Source organism: Tachypleus tridentatus, chromosome 6 (assembly GCF_004210375.1).
Source record: "Tachypleus tridentatus isolate NWPU-2018 chromosome 6, ASM421037v1, whole genome shotgun sequence".
NCBI classification, from domain to species: Eukaryota; Metazoa; Arthropoda; class Merostomata; order Xiphosura; family Limulidae; genus Tachypleus; species Tachypleus tridentatus.
In genome coordinates, this window is record NC_134830.1 from 41,969,272 (window position 1) to 41,989,882 (window position 20,611).

Genomic DNA, 20,611 nt, shown 5'->3' on the forward strand with positions numbered 1-20,611 from the left:
ACAATAATTTCTACTGCTTTATTGTTTGTTTGTTTGTTTTCGAATTTCGCGCAAAGCTACACGAGAGCTATTTGCACTAGCCGTCCCTAATTTAACAGTGTAAAACTAGAGGGAAGACAGCTAGTCATCACTACCCACCGCCAACTCTTAGACTACTCTTTTACTAACGAATAGTGGGATTGATAGTCACAATACAACGCCCTCGCGGCTGGAAGGGCGAGCATGTTTGGTGTGACGGATATTCGAACCCGCGACCCTAGAATTACGAGTCGAACTCCCTAACCACCTGGTCATGCAGGACCTGCCGCTGTTTTATTCAGATCGGTGTACCATCCAATGAACTTGAATACTTGAGAACACTTAAATAATACAAATTACGTGTAGCAAAATAAGACAGTTAAAGGGTACCTAAATAGATGACTTCACATTTAATTTATCAACTTGCAACTTTAAAAGGTTTCTGGGAGTGAACATTTATAATAAAATGTCACTAGTTCCAGTAACAACGCTTTGTTACAGTATTGTGATCTGAAGAGGTTTGATTACAACAGTTTATAGAATTAAATCATTGTTACAGTGAAACGTTAACAACTAAAAACATCAAAACAATTAATTAATTAATTAACAATAATATCTCAAATCGGAGTAGCTGTTTATAATTTAAAAAATATATTTTCATATCACGACCAGTTATAATAATATGTGTATAAACACATATTCGTTTGTTATACAGCTATAATATTATACAACTAAACACGACCTTTTCAGATCATTTCATTAAAAGTTCTTGTGATTGTACCTTTTGTACATTTTGTATATATTGTATATATCTTCTTAATAAATATACATAAAACGCTGAGTTTTAAAATGAAATTATGGGGTGAAAATAGCCATTCTTTTTTGTTTACTATATCCAAGTATCTTGAGTCAGTACAAGTATTTTAGTTTTTGTATTTTTTTCAGACTGAAAAAGTTTAGTTAATATATTATTTAATTCATAACTCAAACTGTAAAATACGTAGAATACTTCACATTCCTCAAACTGTAAAATACGTAGAATACTTCACATTCCTTAAACTGTAAAATACGTAGAATACTTCATATTCCTTAAACGTAAAAGTCGAGAAAGAAAGTTTTTGTCCTTTCGTTTTTATTAATTATTTTTCCTTTTTAATAATACTATATGCAAATTTTTAAATCGTTAGGAATCTCATAGTGTATGAAAACTGAAGTTTAGTTTTAACATAAAAGTTCCCAATGCAGTCCTCTCCCCGCCCCCCCACGCACACACCGTTTCATTCTAGTTTGTAGTTTAAGGAACGGTACACATATCTTAAATATGTAGTTTTTTTACAGTCGCTTTTATGTAACGATTTGTGAGCCTGTACTTTCGAGTACAAGTTCCACAGCCCTTATCACTTCTCATCGCAATCCTAACTTGTATTGTTTTAGTAATTTTATTATAATTTGATTTATAAGGAACATAGGAAATAACTGCGTAAAATTTTGATTTTTTTCTGTAAAACAACAACATTTACGCTTAAAGTTGCCCTCCCTTAATCTCTCCCTCTTCTACTAAATTCTGAAGTGGCATCCCTGGTAGGTTCGCGTCCCATTTGAAACAAGTTTTTTCAAAGAAAACATTTTATGCTATTTGAAGTATCACGGACAACCAAGTGATTTGTATCATACAAATAAAATGCTTCAACTTGGATGAACAAGATAAAACTGTTGTTAGTGGTATCAGCTTAGTTGTTCAATCTTGTATGTTTAGTTCAGATCTAAATAAAGTTGTGTAAATTTAAATATGGTACACTAAAACGATTTTGAAGCCTCACCATGTCGTTACAGTTCATGCCACCACGTCTTCAGTCATGCTCTGTCTGACGACAGCTTATCTTGAGAATATTCATCACTGTAATTTATATTTTAAAAGGCTCCATTGTAACATTGTCATACCCCAAAACATGACCTTCCTTATCTACGCTTTCCATTAGTCACTTGACGACAGCTTCCCAGCACCTGTTTCAACAGTCCAGTCGCACAGAAATCCATAAGTGTTACATCTAGACACTTCAGCGGTGTGTCTTAGTGCAGAATAGCAAAAACAACCATTTAATTTTCCAGCTGCTTATGGTATGCACGGTTGAGCGAGTATGCTGTGGAAGCAACTTCCGTACACGCGAATTGCGTCATTTTTACAGGCAAAGGCCCTTCTTGATTATTTAGTGTTTGTTGACTGGGACCGCAAGTGACGTTTGTGTTTCGGGACTGCTATCTGTTACAAGACACCACATTTTTCTTACCACAGCTATAGGATGACTTGTTGTAGGTCTCTTTCTGAATTTTCCTGGTTTTCCAAAATGATCCACATTCCTTTGTTTTCCATGTCCACTGCGTACGAGGAATATCTCAATTTTGAAAATTTAAATATCTGATCTGCACACGTCTTTACAATCTGAACGAATTAATATTTTGCGATAGAAAGAGCTGTTATATACCCTTCCCAAAAGCGATCAATTTTCGGTAGCATCACACTACTTACATAATGCCAAACAAAGATAAAATGTTGCTTCAATGTAATCCTTTCCACTAAGGCTCTGTATCAGCTATGATTTTCATGTTACCAACTGATCTGCATATTCAAAATATTTTTGATGTAATATACTCAACCCTCTGAATAAGTAAGCGTAATCTGAATATTACTAATCCAATACAACTCGTCTCAAGTGCCTTTTCAAGAACTCTTGAGGATTTGTTTTTTAAATACATCTCTAACTCGCATAAGTTACAAAAAAAAAAAACGACACAGTGAAAAAAAAAAGCTGAAATAATTCATGAAACGATCATCATATGAGGTGATCTCGCTACCCAACAGAGTTTCTAGATGTTTGGTTTAGTTTGTTCTGAATTTCACGCAAAGCTATACGAGGGCTATCTGCGCTAACCGTTCCTAATTTAGCACTGTAAGACAAGAGGGAAGGCAGCTAGTCATCACCACCCACCGCCAACTCTTGGGCTACTCTTTTACCAACGAATAGTGGGATTGACCGTTACATTATAACGCCGCTACGGCTGAAAGGGCGAGCATGTTTGGTGTGATAGGGATTCTAACCCACGACCCTCGAATTACGAGTTGAGTGCCTTAACCAACTGGCCATGCTGGGCCGTTTTTAGATGTATCTGGTTCTCACTGACCACAGAAAGTCAACATAATTCAGCGCAAAATATTTGGGATATCAGCAATGCGACTCTTTAAAGTTTCCATACAGACTCGTGTAAGCAGCTTTGATTATACTTCGATCGGTAATTGCTTCTAAGGCTCTGTGTTATGAATCTTCTCTAAATGTTCAAACACTGTCCACGTATATTGATAAGATTAGGGGGTCGACGTCAAATAAAGAAAAGTGTCAAGTTTCGTCGTGAAGGAAGGGAACAATTCATCAAATAACTTGACACACGAGCTTGTATCCATTAGTGGATGGAATTCTTGACGTAATGTTTGTTTTAACTTGTAATTTATTTTCATTGATTTAAGCTCGTGATTTATTTTACTTGTCTTTTTTTCCCCCCTCTCTAACATTCGTGCCTAACTTTATTATCTTCATGTTGATTCGTTAGATTAGTGGATGTCAGACGAAGTTGTAACGATTTTATAGTAATAAGCTGAAAAATAAAGTAGTGAATTTTAATTCAACGTTTTTTAAATTTTCCTTTATACTTGTTTGGCTTCGATAGTTAAAGACATTATCAACCATACTTACCGATGGCATAGAATTGTTGTTGTTTTGAATTAAGCACAAAGCTACACAATGGGTATCGAAACCCGGGTTTTAGCGTTGTACGTCGGTAGACATACCGCTGAGCCACCAGAGGGCGGCACGGAATAATTTACACTCTTGTAAGTCATAAGAAGACAATCAGTCATCAATTTGACGTTAGTTATCTGGTCAATAAACTTGATGGCTTAAATATCAATTAGGACTAACTAAGCAGAATTCACTGTAAACGAAGGTAAGTATCTTGCATTGTTTCCTTTGTTGTTGTTTTTTAGGGGTAAGTCGAGTGTTGTCTTCTGTTTATTTTTGTGCAACATCTTATTCAGGTTTCGAACAATTTATTAATGCTTACATTTACTGCAACATTTCGGTGCGCTATAAAAGTTGCCCCTATACCCCGGTAAATCAGTAGTAAGTTTGAGGATTTATGGAACTAAGATTTAAAGTTCAATCCCTGCGGCGACTTAAGCAAAGATAGCCCACTTGACAGCTTTGTTCTTAGCAGTATACATAATTTTTTTCAATGGACAAACAGTAAGTGTACAAATTCACAACGCCAAACCTTAGGGATCAATTTCCAATGGTGAATCCCCGTCACACCAAACATGCTCACCCTTTCAGCCGTGGGGACGTTATAATGTTACGGTCAATCCTACTATTCGTTGGTAAAAGAGTAGTCTAAGAGTTGGCGGTGGGTAGTGATGACTAGCTGCCTTCCCTCTATCCTTACACTGTTAAATTAGAGACGGCTAGCGCAGATAGACCTCGTGTAGCTTTGCGCGAAATTCAGTACAAACCAAACCCATGATGAGCAGAGTACAGATAGCTTACTTTATATCTCTGTGCTGAAACAAATAAATAGGATAATTATTCAAGGAATATTAACCTCAAAAACTTTATCTCAAAGTATATTTTAATTTCATGACAAGATAATTAATTTATTGGTACTTAGATGACGCTAAAAGGTAATATCTTACTTTTTCTTCGGTTTTTATAGAAATGCACATAAAAATGTTATACTTATTAAGAAATTAATTTCTACTTATACAACAAATTATCCTTACATTTTTTTAACATCACACTTCATTAAAAGTATATTTCACCAAGATATTTTTTTCATTGTGTATTAATTACTTAGGCCTGGCATGGCCAAGTGTGTTAAGGCATGCGATTCGTAATCTGAGGCTCGAGGGTTTGAATCCCTGTCGCACCAAACATGCTCGCCCTTTCAGGATGTTATAATGTTACGGTCAATCCCACTATTCGTTGGTAAAAGAGTAGCCCAAGAGTTGGCGGTAAGTGGTGATGACTAGCTGCCTTCCCTCTAGTCTTACACTGCTAAATTAGGAACGGCTAGCGCAGAAAGCCCTCGAGTAGCTTTGCGCAAAATTCAAAACAAACATTAATTTCTTACTACTACACCGTTTTTTCTGTACTTGCGCAGAATTCTCTTGAAACTGTGAATAGTCTTCTTGATATTATGATCACCTCTAAAAATGTGTAATGCCCCCTAGTGGCAGAGCGGCATCTCTGCAGACTCACACCGCTAAAAATCGGGTTTTGATGCCCGTGTTAGGCAAAGAGCAGGTAGCCTATTGTCTTGCTTTTTGCTTAGTTCCAAACAAACAATTTGTAGTTGGTTAAACGAATTACAGATTTTTATGTCCACTAATGGGTCAGCGGCAATTTTACGGATGTACAACTGTGATAAACACAGTATAATTAGCCATTTGTGTAGCTCTGCGCTAAGCAAACAAATTTATTCACAGCAAAACAAGACACAAGTAAACGTATGAATTGCTAACTACATTTTCTGTGTTTGAAGTGAAGAAAAAAAGATATATTTAAACATTTTTATGTGTTTTTCTTACAGCGAAAACACATTGGGTCATCTGCTGTGTCCACCAAGGTGAATCGATGTCCTAATTTTAACGTTGAAAATCCGGAAACTATAATATATATATTTTGTTTCTTACAATTCGATTTGTTAGCCAAAACTGACGCAAAATAAAAACACCTTAAGAAAGCTGTTGTTGTTTTGAATTAAGCACAAAGTACACAATGGGTATCAAAACCCAGTTTTTAGCGTTGTAAGTCCGCAGACATACCGCTGAGCCACTGGGGAACGTGAGAAAGCTTAATGTATTCAGCATGATACATTTTAATATAAAAATCTAATCTCGAAACCTAACTTTTCAATATTCTTATCTATATATATTTATAGTCACAGATGTATACATATTTTAAAAAATCTAACGCTTTTTGGAGAAACACATTTCTTTCCTCTGGTGATACTCCTGGCAGTAAGTTCACACTTGTGTCAGACTCCTTCACCCCTTTATCAAACTGTCTCATTTTTACCAATTAAAACAAACAACAACACACAAATAAACCTACAATATGAGTTGCCTGTACCTGTTCTGTGCTCACACACATCAAACTACGATATTTAGTATCGTAATCCCTAAAGCTTATTGTTAAGACACAGTGGACAAAAATGTATGTAAACCAAAATATCTTCAAATGTAATTATTTTATGTATTTCTTTTCTGTCGTTGTAATATGGACGACGGAAACTGGTATCTTTATTCTACAACTAACTTTATTTATGTAAAGAAATGTTTACTTTTTTAAATTAGCATTGCCACTTTTACGGCTTATATATCCTTCCAAGACAGACTTCCCATTTCTGTGGGTAATAGTGAAGGAAACCGAACACGAAGATACATATACGTTGTCCAAAAATGGTTAATACGTGCACAAATAAATACATATAATATCTCCGTCAGTTGTCAATACCTTAGAAGTTTGTGACAAATATTGAAAATATAACTGATCTAACGAATTTTTAATCTAATTATAATTCATTGATCTTTAATTTCAAGTCCCACAAGGGCTCAGAGGTAAGTTTAGTGTCTTACGAAGCTAAATATCTGGTTTCGATACTTCTAGTGGGAAGATCAGATAGCCCACCGTGTAGCTTTGCACTTAACAACAACCAAACCAAACTCTGATTTAAAAATAAGTGAAATAACAGCATAATTCAGGCAGGTATGCAAAATGACGAATAAAACATTTTTAAGTTACTTTTCAGTCACATAATTCGCAGATATTAAATATATAATTTATGTTAATTCTTCAGTACATTCATATTCTCAACAAAGAGTTAGAAAAGTTATGAGTAATTATGTTGTTTTTATCAGTTATTTCTGGTATACGATAAACATAACCAGAAGATCTCATTGAATTCGGGTTTAATACATTTTAATCGAGTTAAACTTTCAGAAATCTATATATATATATAGGATTATCTGTGCTCTACAAGTAGCGAAACCTGATTTTTAGCGTTATAAGCCCTCTAATATTCCTGAACCACCAGAGGGCTTTTATACATGTTTTTATAAACTATCCTGTATAAGCATAGAACAAAACTCTCTCTCTACATATATATATACATATGTATATACTCCAAGTTATTAAAAAACTGTAAACGAGTGAAAGTATATCAGAAACCATCAGTTTCAAGAATTATATATTACAGAATAAAAATCAATACATCAGTATAGTAAGCAATAACAGGCAGTAAAACTATAATCTTTGTGCTGTATCTGTCAGTACTTTTCAATTTAATAAACATCAATTCTTTTACGTTTAAATGAATCTGAATATAATAGAAAACTTACCGTATCGTAAATACTAAGTTCTTTGTAAGGGTTGACAGCAACGAGAATGGTACCTGTGTAAGTCTGAAAGTTTGGTTAAGAATATAGTTTCACATGGATCGCACAACGTAAACTTCACGCATATAGATCAACTACTGATATAACTTTAAACTTACATTAAGATTTTCCCATAACAAAATTGTTTCTAATTATACTTCTAAGGACTGAAAGTGAAATACTCCATATTTATGAATAATTCTACAATGTAATTTTGTGTTTATAAATACTTGACTTTCATTACTTTTTTGACATAGCAACTTCTAAGGCCCTAAGATATGGAGTATTACTCACAATTATACATTTGCACTATACAGAAAACTGGGCGCCTTTAAGAGTAAAACAACTAGATAAATATCAAAACCAGTTAAAAACGCTGGGATTTTTACTGAACGAATAATAAAAATACCAGGAGTATGATGAAATGTCTTAAAAACGTATCTGTAAGGCTTAGACAAACACTTGCAGGTTTAAAAAAGTGGGGATTCTGACAAATGTTAAACTTAAAAACATACGGTGTTGTATGAGTAATCAATGGTACCAAACTTAATATCCGTCAAAAGCACGAGGCTTGATATTCTGAAATGTCACTTTTCAACGCCACACTTGTCTTCAGAAGTTATGCGTTGGTTTGTCACCGTTTTGTGAATATATATTTTAAACAGTTATACAGAACGATTCATCGAATTATTATTCACGCAAACACATTAAGTTCTAATAAAACTGTTTTGTTATGATGTTTAAAAAATGTTTATGCGCAATAATTCATTTTAAAACTTTTCTTGTTTATTTTCACTTCAAATAAAGTTTTTTATTAAATATTATAATTAGCGCGAAATTGAAGAATCGCTAATATTCCTTCTGTATCGTCAGAAATATATCTTTTTTCATGTTCATACGCCTAACTTGCTTTTCAAAAATTCCACGCAAGTTTTCTTTGCTTGGTTAGCTTTACGAATATGATGTAAAATGTTACAAGTTAGAATTAATTCTCTCTTAGAACTAATGTTACATATCTCAGTGATAATTTTACTTAGGACTAATGTAACATGTCTCAGTGATAGTTTTACTTAGGACTAATGTTACATGTCTCAGTGATAGTTTTACTTAGGACTAATGTTACATGTCTCAGTGATAGTTTTACTTAGGACTAATGTAACATGTCTCAGTGATAGTTTTACTTAGGACTAATGTAACATGTCTCAGTGATAATTTTACTTAGGACTAATGTTACATGTCTCAGTGATAGTTTTACTTAGGACTAATGTAACATGTCTCAGTGATAGTTTTACTTAGGACTAATGTTACATGTCTCAGTGATAATTTTACTTAGGACTAATGTTACATGTCTCAGTGATAGTTTTACTTAGGACTAATGTAACATGTCTCAGTGATAGTTTTACTTAGGACTAATGTAACATGTCTCAGTGATAATTTTACTTAGGACTAATGTTACATGTCTCAGTGATAGTTTTACTTAGGACTAATGTAACATGTCTCAGTGATAGTTTTACTTAGGACTAATGTTACATGTCTCAGTGATAATTTTACTTAGGACTAATGTTACATGTCTCAGTGATAGTTTTACTTAGCTTATATCTGCTTGATCCTGTTCTCGTTTCATCGAGTGTTATACTCAATGCATTGCTACAGAGAAGTGTACAAGTTTGTATAAGTTGGGAGGGTAATCTCCCCTTGAATATATATATACACACATGATGGAACTAGTCGTTCACGTAGGTAATCTAAAATTGTGAGATACCACACAACGCAGATTGTATGACTTAATAGTGTTTGTTTGTTCACGTAAAGTTACACGAGGCCTATCTGCGTTAGCCGTCCCTAATTCAGTAGTGTAAGACTAGAGGGAAGGCAGCTAGTCATCACCACCCACCGCCAACTCTTGGGTTACTCTTTCACCAACTAACAGAGGAATTTATCATCACATTATAACTTCCCCACGGCTAAAATGGCGAGAACCCTAATCATTTAACAGCATGGTATAAAAACGGTCATTCAGTACTTTCTGAACGAAGAATTATCATACACATCCTTTCTTGTTCTAACGGTCAGTAAGCACGAAACTAATCGTTAATAGTAAGACCCTAGAATTTTCATGTTCGTGTTAAAGGTATAAAGATTGTTGTCCCTTGTTAACTTTTCATGTTCGTGTTAAAAGTATAAAGATTGTTGTTCCTTGTTAACTTTTCATGTTCGTGTAAAAGTTATAACGACTGTTGTCCCTTGTTAACTTTTCATGTTCGTGTAAAAGGTATAAAGACTGTTGTCCCTTGTTAACTTTTCATGTTCGTGTTAAAGGTATAAAGATTGATGTCCCTTGTTAACTTTTCATGTTCGTGTTAAAGGTATAAAGACTATTGTCCCTTGTTAACTTTTCATGTTCGTGTAAAAGGTATAAAGACTGTTGTCCCTTGTTAACTTTTCATGTTCGTGTTAAAGGTATAAAGATTGATGTCCCTTGTTAACTTTTCATGTTCGTGTTAAAGGTATAAAGATTATTGTCCCTTGTTAACTTTTCATGTTCGTGTAAAAGGTATAAAGACTGTTGTCCCTTGTTAACTTTTCATGTTCGTGTAAAAGGTATAAAGACTGTCCCTTGTTAGCGAAAGTATTTGAGTCTTCATTCCATTGCCGTTTGCGTTCTACCTATTCCTGAATCTGCTCTTTATTGTAATCTTCAAACTAATCTGTTGGACATCAGCGATCGCATTAGTTACGAACGGTAACCAAAGGTTGGGTTTTCGTACACTCTTGTATCTGAGAGTACTTCACTATGTACGGTGGAAGCTACGGAAGTCTCTATGACATAAACGACAGCTTGATTGATGTCATTTTTACCTTCCCGAAGGCACTCACAATTCACAGCTTTTGGCTGTTTCAGAAACTTAAATGATGTATAACTTGAAACATGTTTAACAAGCCAGTGTTTACCCATATTACAAGAACAAAGAGTGCTTAGCTTATTACGTCAGCTGTCATTGTTACTTAATGACAGTTAATGGTAACTACAAACTTTCATGTGCACTGTGTGTTTTAAAGTTTGTTTAATACCGTTAGTTTACTTCAAATTAGCTAGCCTGTGACGTCAAGTGTTGTTGAATGTTCTTTTACTTTTAAGAGTTTAAGAATGTATTTTACTTTAAACAAGAAAAATATGTTTTAGTTTAGATATTTTGAGGTTATTCTACATCGGTCATTAGACGGAACTTTACAGTGACGTAAGTACGCCCTGTAGTCCCACTGTGTGCGGGTTAAAGCTTGTATGCCCTACCTTGTACAATGTGATATTTAACATGGGATTATACATTTGATATCGCATTTAACGGTGTCCTATTTTACTAATTTTGCAACAGTTCGCATTATAACAGAAAAAATATCAGATATGATCCTGGAAAATCTTTAAATATGCAATTAAGAAGTTGTGGACGCCATGCAAATATAATATGCAAACAATATGATGGACAAAGCCTATCTTCATTTCTCGAATAAACATTACCTTTCACTCCAGCTTCTCACAATCAGAATCAGAATGACGTTGACATTTTACAGACGTATCTTTAGTACAAAAACGTCTGTAACACCTCTGGTTTATTCTGTATAAAAACTTAACAGTTTTCGATAAAAGTTTATCACATTGCGTGACAATACACTCAGTAATTCAGGATTATAGACAACGTTACTTCTCCAGTAGATGTTCGCTTCAATGGCTGATCACGTGCTCTTTCCGATACGTAGTTGTAACAAAAATTATTATTTATTTCATTGCATGTGTTATTTGGAAATGCCCCCCCAGTAGAATAACGGTATGCCTGCGGACTTATACTGCTAGAAACTGGGTTTCGAAACCCGTGGTGAACAGGGCCCAATGGCCATTTGTTTAACATTGCGCTTAACAACAAACAACAACATTAAGAAATTTAGTTCAAGTGTTGTTGTTTTAGTACGTTTGTCTTTAAACTTTTAAAAACAATGAAGGTCAAAAAACAATGTTTGTTTTTTGAATTTTGCGCAAAACTACACTGGGGCTATCTGCGCTAGCTGTCCCTAATTTTGCAGTGTAAGACTAGAGGGAAGACAGCTAGTCATCACCACCCACCGCCAACTCTTGGGCTACTCTTTTCCCAACGAATAGTGGGATTAACCGTCACATTATAACGTCCCTACGGCTGAAAGTGCGAGCATGTTTGGTGCGAGGGGACTCAAACCCGCGACCCTCGGATTACGAGTCGAACGCCTTAACCCACCTGGCCATGCCGGGCCTAAAAACAATAGAATCAAACTGAATCTTTATAGTTAGAATAATTTAAAATATAATTAACTTCTAAATCAACATCTCATTTTCACATCGCCAATATCACGACTTCTTTTTTATAAAATAATAGAAAATGACGTGTTAGGGTTTGTTTTCTACAGATATAGATCCCTTATAAACTGTGTATTATTTTATTAAGCACTTAAGTAATATTTCACTCGTAAAGTAGTTGCTATCCATTACACTTCTCAAACCTACCAGATCTACTCTGCCTGAAGTTTCACTGAAACTACGTTTATACTCTTGCTAATTTTATCGGGTTAGTTTGGTTGTACCTGCAACGCAAATGAAGAAAAAAATAATTCCAGTGATTTCCATTTTCTACGTCGACCGCAACATCGAGTGATAAAGATGACTTTTTTTTTGTTCTACATCAATACGAAAATAGAAAATTATTATAAGATGTAAAAATTAATAACGATACAGATTGTCACCAGTAAAAAGAAAGCCTATTTATAATTTATACATAAACTTTTTTTTAATTGCATCAGTTGCAAAATATCTATCAAATTATTATAACATGTTAAAGTTGGTTTAAATTGTATAACATTTAATAAAGGAAATACTAATTTATTTATATAACGTTAAATAATATATATCATTCACACTTGTATGACCCGGCATGGCCAAGCGTGTTAAGCGTGGGATTCGTAATCTGAGGGTCGCGTGTTCGCATCCCGGTCGCGCTAAACATGCTCGCCCTTGGGGGCGTTATAATGTGACGGTCAATCCCACTATTTGTTGGTAAAAAGAGTAGCCCAAGAGTTGGCGGTGGGTGGTAGTGACTAGCTGCCTTCCCTCTAGTCTTACACTGCTAAATTAGGGACGGTTAGCACAGATAGCCCTCGAGAAGTTTTATGCGAAATTCAAAAACAACAAACAATCACACTCGTATGATCTTGTATTTTATTTTTATATTAAATGTTGGTGTTTGTTTGCATGTTTTTTAATTTGGATACAATTTGAAATTTCTTTGTAACAAATTAAGGTGTTACGTTATATATATGAATCATAGTTCCTAAATGAAAAATCCTAGGCGCAAACTATCTCATACAACAATCTGTAATAAGTTGAATGTTGCGATGTGTCTATGATATACTCTCTCTCTCTTGTTTGGGTATTGACATTCATCTACCCAGGAGGTTCAGGTTTCGTTAACCTCTTCCTTCTATTATATACTTCTAGATGTTCAACTTTGGTTTAAATTTCGCACAAAACTACACGAGGGTCATCACCGCTCACCGCCAGCTGTTGAGCTACTCTTTTACCAACGAATAGTAGAATTGACCATCACTTTGTAACGCTTCCACTGCTGAAAGGGCGAGTATGTTTGATGGGACGAGAATTCAAATCCGCGAGTTTCAAGTTACGAGTCGAGCGTCCTAACCACCTGCCTATGTTGTCAAGGATAAGTGTACATTAGATGACTGACTTAAGTGATATATTTTCTCCAACATTATTTTACTATTCTACAGGGTGTTCGGAAAGTCACTGTGCACTTATATATTTATTAACAGACATGTTTCAATATAGAATACAGGAGGTAAATATGAATGACAATTATGAACAATGTTGAAAGTGACCCCCGTTGGCATCAATACAGGCTTGGATCCTTCTTATTTTGTTTGTAAACACCGCTATCAGTTGCTGGCTTAAAATAGACTGAATAAAATATGATTACAAAACTGCACAGTGACTTTCCGAACACCCTGTATATTTGAAGATGGAGTGACTGAAAGTGTTTTTATTGAACATAAAGCTACAAAAAGAGCGATTAGCGTTTTGCTCAACAAAGGTATCGAAACCCAATTTTTAGCGTTATAAGCCTACAGACTTACCGTTTAGCTACCACGGGTTGTTTCCTTATTTGTTTTAGAGCCAATCTACATTCAGTTATCTGCTTTGTTTAGTGAGGGGATCAAACCCCAGTTTTAGCAATGAAGCTCCGTTAACTTATCACTATCCCACTGGGGAAACCACCAGGGGGTGATTAGTATTGTAAAATAAAAAGACACAGAATATGTTGGAATATGCCAAAAGTTATATATCATACTTATAAGCACCAGGTTACATAACTGTTTGTTTGTTTTATAATTTCACGCAAAGCTACACGAGGGCTATCTGCACTGGCCGTCCCTCATTTAGCAGTGTGAGACTAGAGGAAAGGCAGCTAGTCATCACCACCCACCATCAACTCTTGGGCTACTCTTTTTACCAACGAATAGTGGGATTGACCGTCACATTATAACGCCCCACGGCTGGGAGGGCGAGCATGTTTGGTGCGACGAGGATTCGAACCCGCGACCCTCAGATTACTAGTCGCACGCCTTAACCCACCTGGCCATGCCGGGCCTAATGTATCACTACTTCTGCAAGTAACGGTAATGTTCTGTATATGTAACCATATTTGACGTAACAAATTATAACGAGAGTGTTGAGTTGTTTCTTTTCTGCTAACCCTGACATTAATTAATAATTGTTTACATAAATGCCAGACATTCTTCAAGGAATTAGTGACCATTTGTTATAGATGTACATCAGTCATGTACACATTTGAGAAATACGTGGCGTTAACCTTTGTATCAAACAAGATCAAATATGTTTGTGAGTTGTTCTTTTTTTAACCATTGTCAGAGTGATGCGTTTAACAGCGTCAACTCGCGTCTGTTTATCTTTATAGTCATACTACAAGAGCTGTATGTTTATCACGGACGAATTCCTCTCGATTTTATAATGACCTTCCTAGTACAACATAATTATTATGACATCAGTAGACTTTTATCAAGGATAACAATTTTAATGATTGAAGGTACACGTTTATGTGTGTTATGAGACTCAGCAGAGACAATAATAAAAAAACACGGTGTTAACAATACTTCCATATCTCAGGATGAGTGGGAAAAATTATATTTTTAACAAGCAAAGTAAGGTATAGAAAACACATCTTCGGATTAATTAATACATGCAATAGAATTTTCTGTTTAATCAGATTATTTTCGTCTCCCGAAGGAATGAATCGGCGCGCAAATTATAAAATATTTATTGTTTACTTACATATATATCCATATTATTAATGACTTCTTAACATCCATTCCATGGTTTACGAACGTACGCTGATAAAATCACAAAAACATAAGCAAAGATGGGTTAAACACTATATTCGTGAGGGAATAATATACCAATTAATATGCACTTTCCAGTTCTAACACTTTTTTTAAGTACAGCTGTGATAACAAGCAAGACAAAATGTCCTGTTTTATAGTATTCAATTTTGAAGTTGAAAAAAAACTGAATATATTATTTTATAAATCGAAAGTTGCTTCAAAAATTAACATCCAGCATTTAAGCAGTCGTGACACCATCTATTGAGTAGTTATTCCCAAGTGTTTGTTTCAGAGCGAAGTCACACTTGGAAATTTGTCGTGTCCATCGTGGGGAATCGAACCCCGGATTTAGTGTTATAAGTCCGCAAACTTACCACTGGCTCTACGGACTATGTCCCTCAGTGTCTTAGGCCAAAAAATCCTAAAACTCTCGATTCAGTACCCGCAATATGTACAGCACAGATAAGCCATTGTGGAGCTTTGCGCTTTAAAACTTATAATTAGTAATATTGTGTGAACGATTTCTCAGTGAACAAAAGTTTTCAAACAAATTTAAAACAATATTTTGCTTACTGTATGTAATTCATGTTTGGTTTGAATTTCGCGCACAGCTACACGAAGGTTATCTGCGCTAGCCGTCCCTAATTTAGCAGTGTAAGACTAGAGGGAAGGCAACTAGTCATCACCATCTACTGTTAACTCTTGGGCTACTCTTTAACCAACAAATAAGGGGATTGGTCGTCATTTTGTAACGCTGAAAGGGCGAACATTGGTGCGGTGGGGATTCGAACCCCCGACTCTCAGATTACAATTCGAGCGCCTTAACCACGTCAAGTAATTCAGATTTTGGTCTAGTTTCCTTTAAAAAACATAAGAAGACACGTGAAAATAACGAAATTCTTTGCCTAATAACGTTTAAGTCCCTCCAGTGGCACAGCGACATGTCTACGGACTTACAACGCTAAAAACCGGATTTTGATACTTGTAGTGGGCAGAGCACAGATAGCCCATTGTATAGTTTTATGCTTAACTTCAAACTGATGTTTCTTAATGTTTATGAGAAGCGAGAAAACATAGTGAGGGTTGTTTAAACCAGGGGTTCTCAAACGTTTTTTATTTTGTTGTTGTTGAACCGACTTTGAAAATATTTCAGGCTGTGATAACCTCCACGCATACACGTACAAAGTGGTAACAAATTAGTGTAAATACTATAAAATATCCGTCATCATAATATTTTTTATTATCTCGCAACCCTCCTACGATAACCTTATGGTACCCTTTCTGGTCAGGGCTCCAGTTTTATAAACGCTGGTTTAAACGATAATAAATTTAGACTTTTTTGAACTAGCGAGGGCCTTCTTCAGTTTGTCTTCTTTCTACTTCTCTTTCAGTTAAATGAAAATACAAATTTGCTTTAACAAATACTGCTTCATATTGTCTAACATCAGAACATTAGGTACATTGAAATGTTTTACGAATTAACTACCTCCAGCCCGGCATGGCCAGGTGGGTTAAGGCGTGCGACTCGTAATCCGAGGGTTGTGGGTTCGCATTCCCGTCGCGCCAAACATGCTCGCCCTTTTAGCCGTGGTAGCGTTATAATATGACGGTCAATCTCATTATTCGTTGGTAAAAGAGTAGGTGATGACTAGCTGCCGTCCCTCTAGTCCTACCTTGCTAAATTAGGAACGGCTAGCACAGATAGCCCTCGAGTAGCTTTGCGCGAAATTCAAAACAAACCAAACTACATCCAATTTTGAGGAATCATGTCTTAGGAATTCAAATAACAGGCTCAGAATGACCAAGTGGTTAGCGCGTTCGATTCGTAATTTGAGGGGGTCGCCAGTTGGAATTCTCGTCACGCCAAACATGCTTGCTTTTTTCAGCTGTGAAGAGTTATAATGTGACTGTCAATCCCACTATTCGGTGGTAAAAACGTAGCCCAAGAGTTGGTGATGGGTGGTGACGACTAGCTGCCTTCTCCCTCTAGTCTTACACTACTAAATTAGGGACGACTAGCGTTGATAGCCCTCGTGTAGTTTTGCGCGAAATTCAAAAAAATAATCAAGTAACATACCGAACACTGCTATTTAACACGTTTATACGTGTCACAGGTTAACAGTAAATCGCTCTCAAGTATATTTTATTCCTATGACCACAACTCTACAGCTTAAGTTAGAGTTCAAAAGAAGGTTCTGTAAACGTGTGTGTTTTCAGTGGACCAATTTAGAAATGTATAAATAGCAAGAGGTCAGATCAGTCACTTATTAATCATAGTATAGGTATACTTTCTGAAAACACCTGTACTCTGAAGCCTTTACATTACTATTTTACTATATACCTATACTCAAATTCGTGTTTATTCAAATAGAGAGACAGTACCCTGGTAAGAATATATAATGAACACCAATCGATCGAATGACACATTCTCTCGCACGTGGCTTATAAACAGACTTCTAAGCGCTGATATCCACATGTGATTATATGTAAATACTCTTTTTAGAAGAAGTATAATAGCTTTTTTAAAAAAAAAACTATTGAATTTATTTTAGAATGTACATATAAATCACTGTTTAAATCACTCGAGTTGTTTCTGATATGAACGTATGAGAAAAATGTAACGTATGAAATACGTGGAATGATAAATTTTAACTGAAGAGGATTTCTCGCATATGACAAAAAATGTCAGACTCGATTTATACATCTGTGTGTGTATAATTTAGACGAATCCACACAAATATCTCAATAAGAAATTACAGAAAGGAGTTAAAACTATGGACAGTAAAGTTTGTCCTGGGCAATTTCAGAGTAACTGATCAAGTCTATACAAACACATAAATCTAGAAATAGTAGTCGTTAGAGTGGGTAAGCCTTGACGTCACCACATGGAGGCTCTTCGGGATGGCTAGCTCGTGCTGTAAATCTATTTTTATTGCTGTCTCGGCTGGTTTGGACCAGTAAGGCCACATATTGAAAGAATGATAGTTGCATTTTTAGCTTGTGTGTATCTCTGGTCATGAATAGAAACGGCACCCATTCTGTAATACAGGCTCTAGATTTGACTTTATGTTAACCACGCGTTTTATCATTTTACTCACGAGCTAATCTCAAATGTGGGACTTCGCAATAATTTCAATTCTTCAACGAATAAACAAATTCAGTGATTTTATAGTAGAGAGTTTAAATTTATATTTTACTACATGAAATTATCCTATTGATAAATTGGATGTGATACTCTGTATCCGGTTATTTATGAATAGGATAATACAAGTCCATGATAATATATTTTTTTCACATTCGTAGTTATGTAAAGATATTTATATATGCTTGTTTATATAATAAACAATAGACTGTTGGGTATATTTATGGTCTTGTTTATGTGTATGGATAAGGTTGTAAATGTAAACTTTACTGTTTATGACATGACTATACTTCACTACCAATCATGTGACGTAGTTTTTTTACGGTCTTGGTTAAGTATAACAAAAGGACTGTGCTAGTAAACATGAATGTTTAGAGCTTGATTATACGGTTTAGGTTTCTCGGTTACTTATTTATTATCTTCAATATCTGTAAAGATAAGATTTTAAATTCAAACTTTATTTTGTTTCCGTCTTTATTTATGTATAAGGATGAGAGTACACAACTTGGCTGTTTACAGACTTTGTTGTATATAACAGTAGGGTCGTAAAGGTAAACTTGGTTGTTTATAGACTAATTTGTGTATAACAGTAGGGTCGTAAAGGTAAACTTGGCTGTTTATAGACTAAGTTGTGTATAGCAGTAGGGTCGTAAAGGTAAACTTGGTTGTTTATAGATATGCTCGTATGTGGTTTTATTTGTGTTATATAAGTAGAGGAATAATAAGGTCAAGTAATAAATCAGTTCTTTAACTCTTGGTGATACATGTAACAACATAAATGTAAGTAACAGATCAGTTCTTTAACTCTTGGTGATACATGTAACAACATAAATGTAAGTAACAGATCAGTTCTTTAACTCTTGGTGATACATGTAACAACATAAATGTAAGTAACAGATCAGTTCTTTAACTCTTGGTGATACATGTAACAACATAAATGTTCGTAACAGATCAGTTCTTTAACTCTTGGTAATATATATAAGAATGTGAATGTAAGTAATAGATCAGTTCTTTAACTCTTGGTAATATATATAAGGACGTGAATGTAAGTAATATATCAGTTGTTTGCAACCTCCGTTTTTTTGGGTTTTTTTTGTAGCTCTGTAAGAAATAATATTCGCAACAGAATGTTATCGTTTGTTAAATTACTGTAAGAACAATCGCTTAATAAGAGTCGTAGAATATATATATATATACTGTGACAGATTTATTATTATATATTTATATTAATATCTATGTTTGTTTCAGTTTAATATATATTTAGAAATTATGTAACTTATGTTGTTAAATGTGTATTACGAAATTACCGTCTATTCACTAAATTTATAGAAGATTCTCGAGTGTAAGAATCAACAATATATATTTTACGAAAGCACTAGCGTATCGTCAGTATTATTGTGCAGGTTGAAATTTCGAAAATTGGCCTAACGCTTATAAAATGTAACTAATGCAAAGCGCCAAGAGACAGTATATATTGTTGGTTTGCTACAATTGGTATATTGCCCTCCGCCAGAATAGCGGTAAGTCTACGGATTTACAACGTTAAAATCAGGGGTTCAATTTCCCCTCGATGGACTAAGCAGATACCCCGATGTGGTTTTACCTCAAGAAAAACAAACACACACAATTGATATAATATAAACCTCGGAAGCTATAATTGTGATTAACGCTTATTAATTGAGAAACTACAGATATTTTACCAGGAATGTTTAAAGATTTCGAACATTACAAACAGTGTAACTGTCGGACGTTAGTATTTTTACGAAGACATTATATAACTCCAAATGCAAAATACTCGCGTGTGATCAGCGAAGAGCTAGCTAGCTTTCCGTTGTGTGAATTGTACCTGTATCAGCTCAGAATTAATTTGCTCGACGTGAACCCTCAATAAGATATCAGTAAAGTTACGGATAGGTTAAAAGATTCAGTGCTGTTTGTAAGTTGGTACAACTTTTGTACATAAATTATTATTTGTAATAACCGTTATTATAAATTGTTTTATTGTTTGTACAATAAAATATATTTGTGCTGAGAAAGAAAATTCTGTGTGTTAATCTTCTTGGCAAATATAATAAATCTGATACATATCAACATTTAATTAATTTATAAATCCAAATGAAAATTCAACTCAACTTTAGTCTATTGTAAATCATAATACGACGTAACAATGTATTTATTTTATGACATCTTAGATTGCTAAGTAACCATTCAGTTTACAAACGCAAAAAACAGTTATTGAAAACTTATAAAATCAAATAAATTCAAATTTATGCGTAACAGCAAGCTAAAGGTAAAAAACATAATTCATAAGTTAAAAAAGATTACCTGTGCATCACACAGATATCTTTAACAATTAGATACGTATTATATGTCTTAACGTTTTCCTTCCACGTCATTTCAAACAGTCAGTTGGTTTGTTGTGTTGTAACATCGCAAGCATAAATAAAAATGTGTTTGTCAAAAAGAGTGAGTGATACAAGAAAATCATGGATGATGAATGTCTTATGATGTCATGTCCTGTTCATGATAAGGAA

General features: G+C 34.7%; 1 protein-coding gene across 1 annotated transcript in view; it reads right to left on the minus strand.

Annotated features, from left to right (window-relative positions):
- Window positions 1-20,611, minus strand: part of LOC143252327 (unconventional myosin heavy chain 6-like) — a 150,685-nt gene that overhangs the window by 83,406 nt on the left and 46,668 nt on the right. Inside the window, exon 3 of the mRNA XM_076504294.1 lies at window positions 7,463-7,525. Coding sequence (XP_076360409.1) covers window positions 7,463-7,525 — 63 coding nt within the window. The remainder of the gene's footprint in view (window positions 1-7,462; window positions 7,526-20,611) is intronic.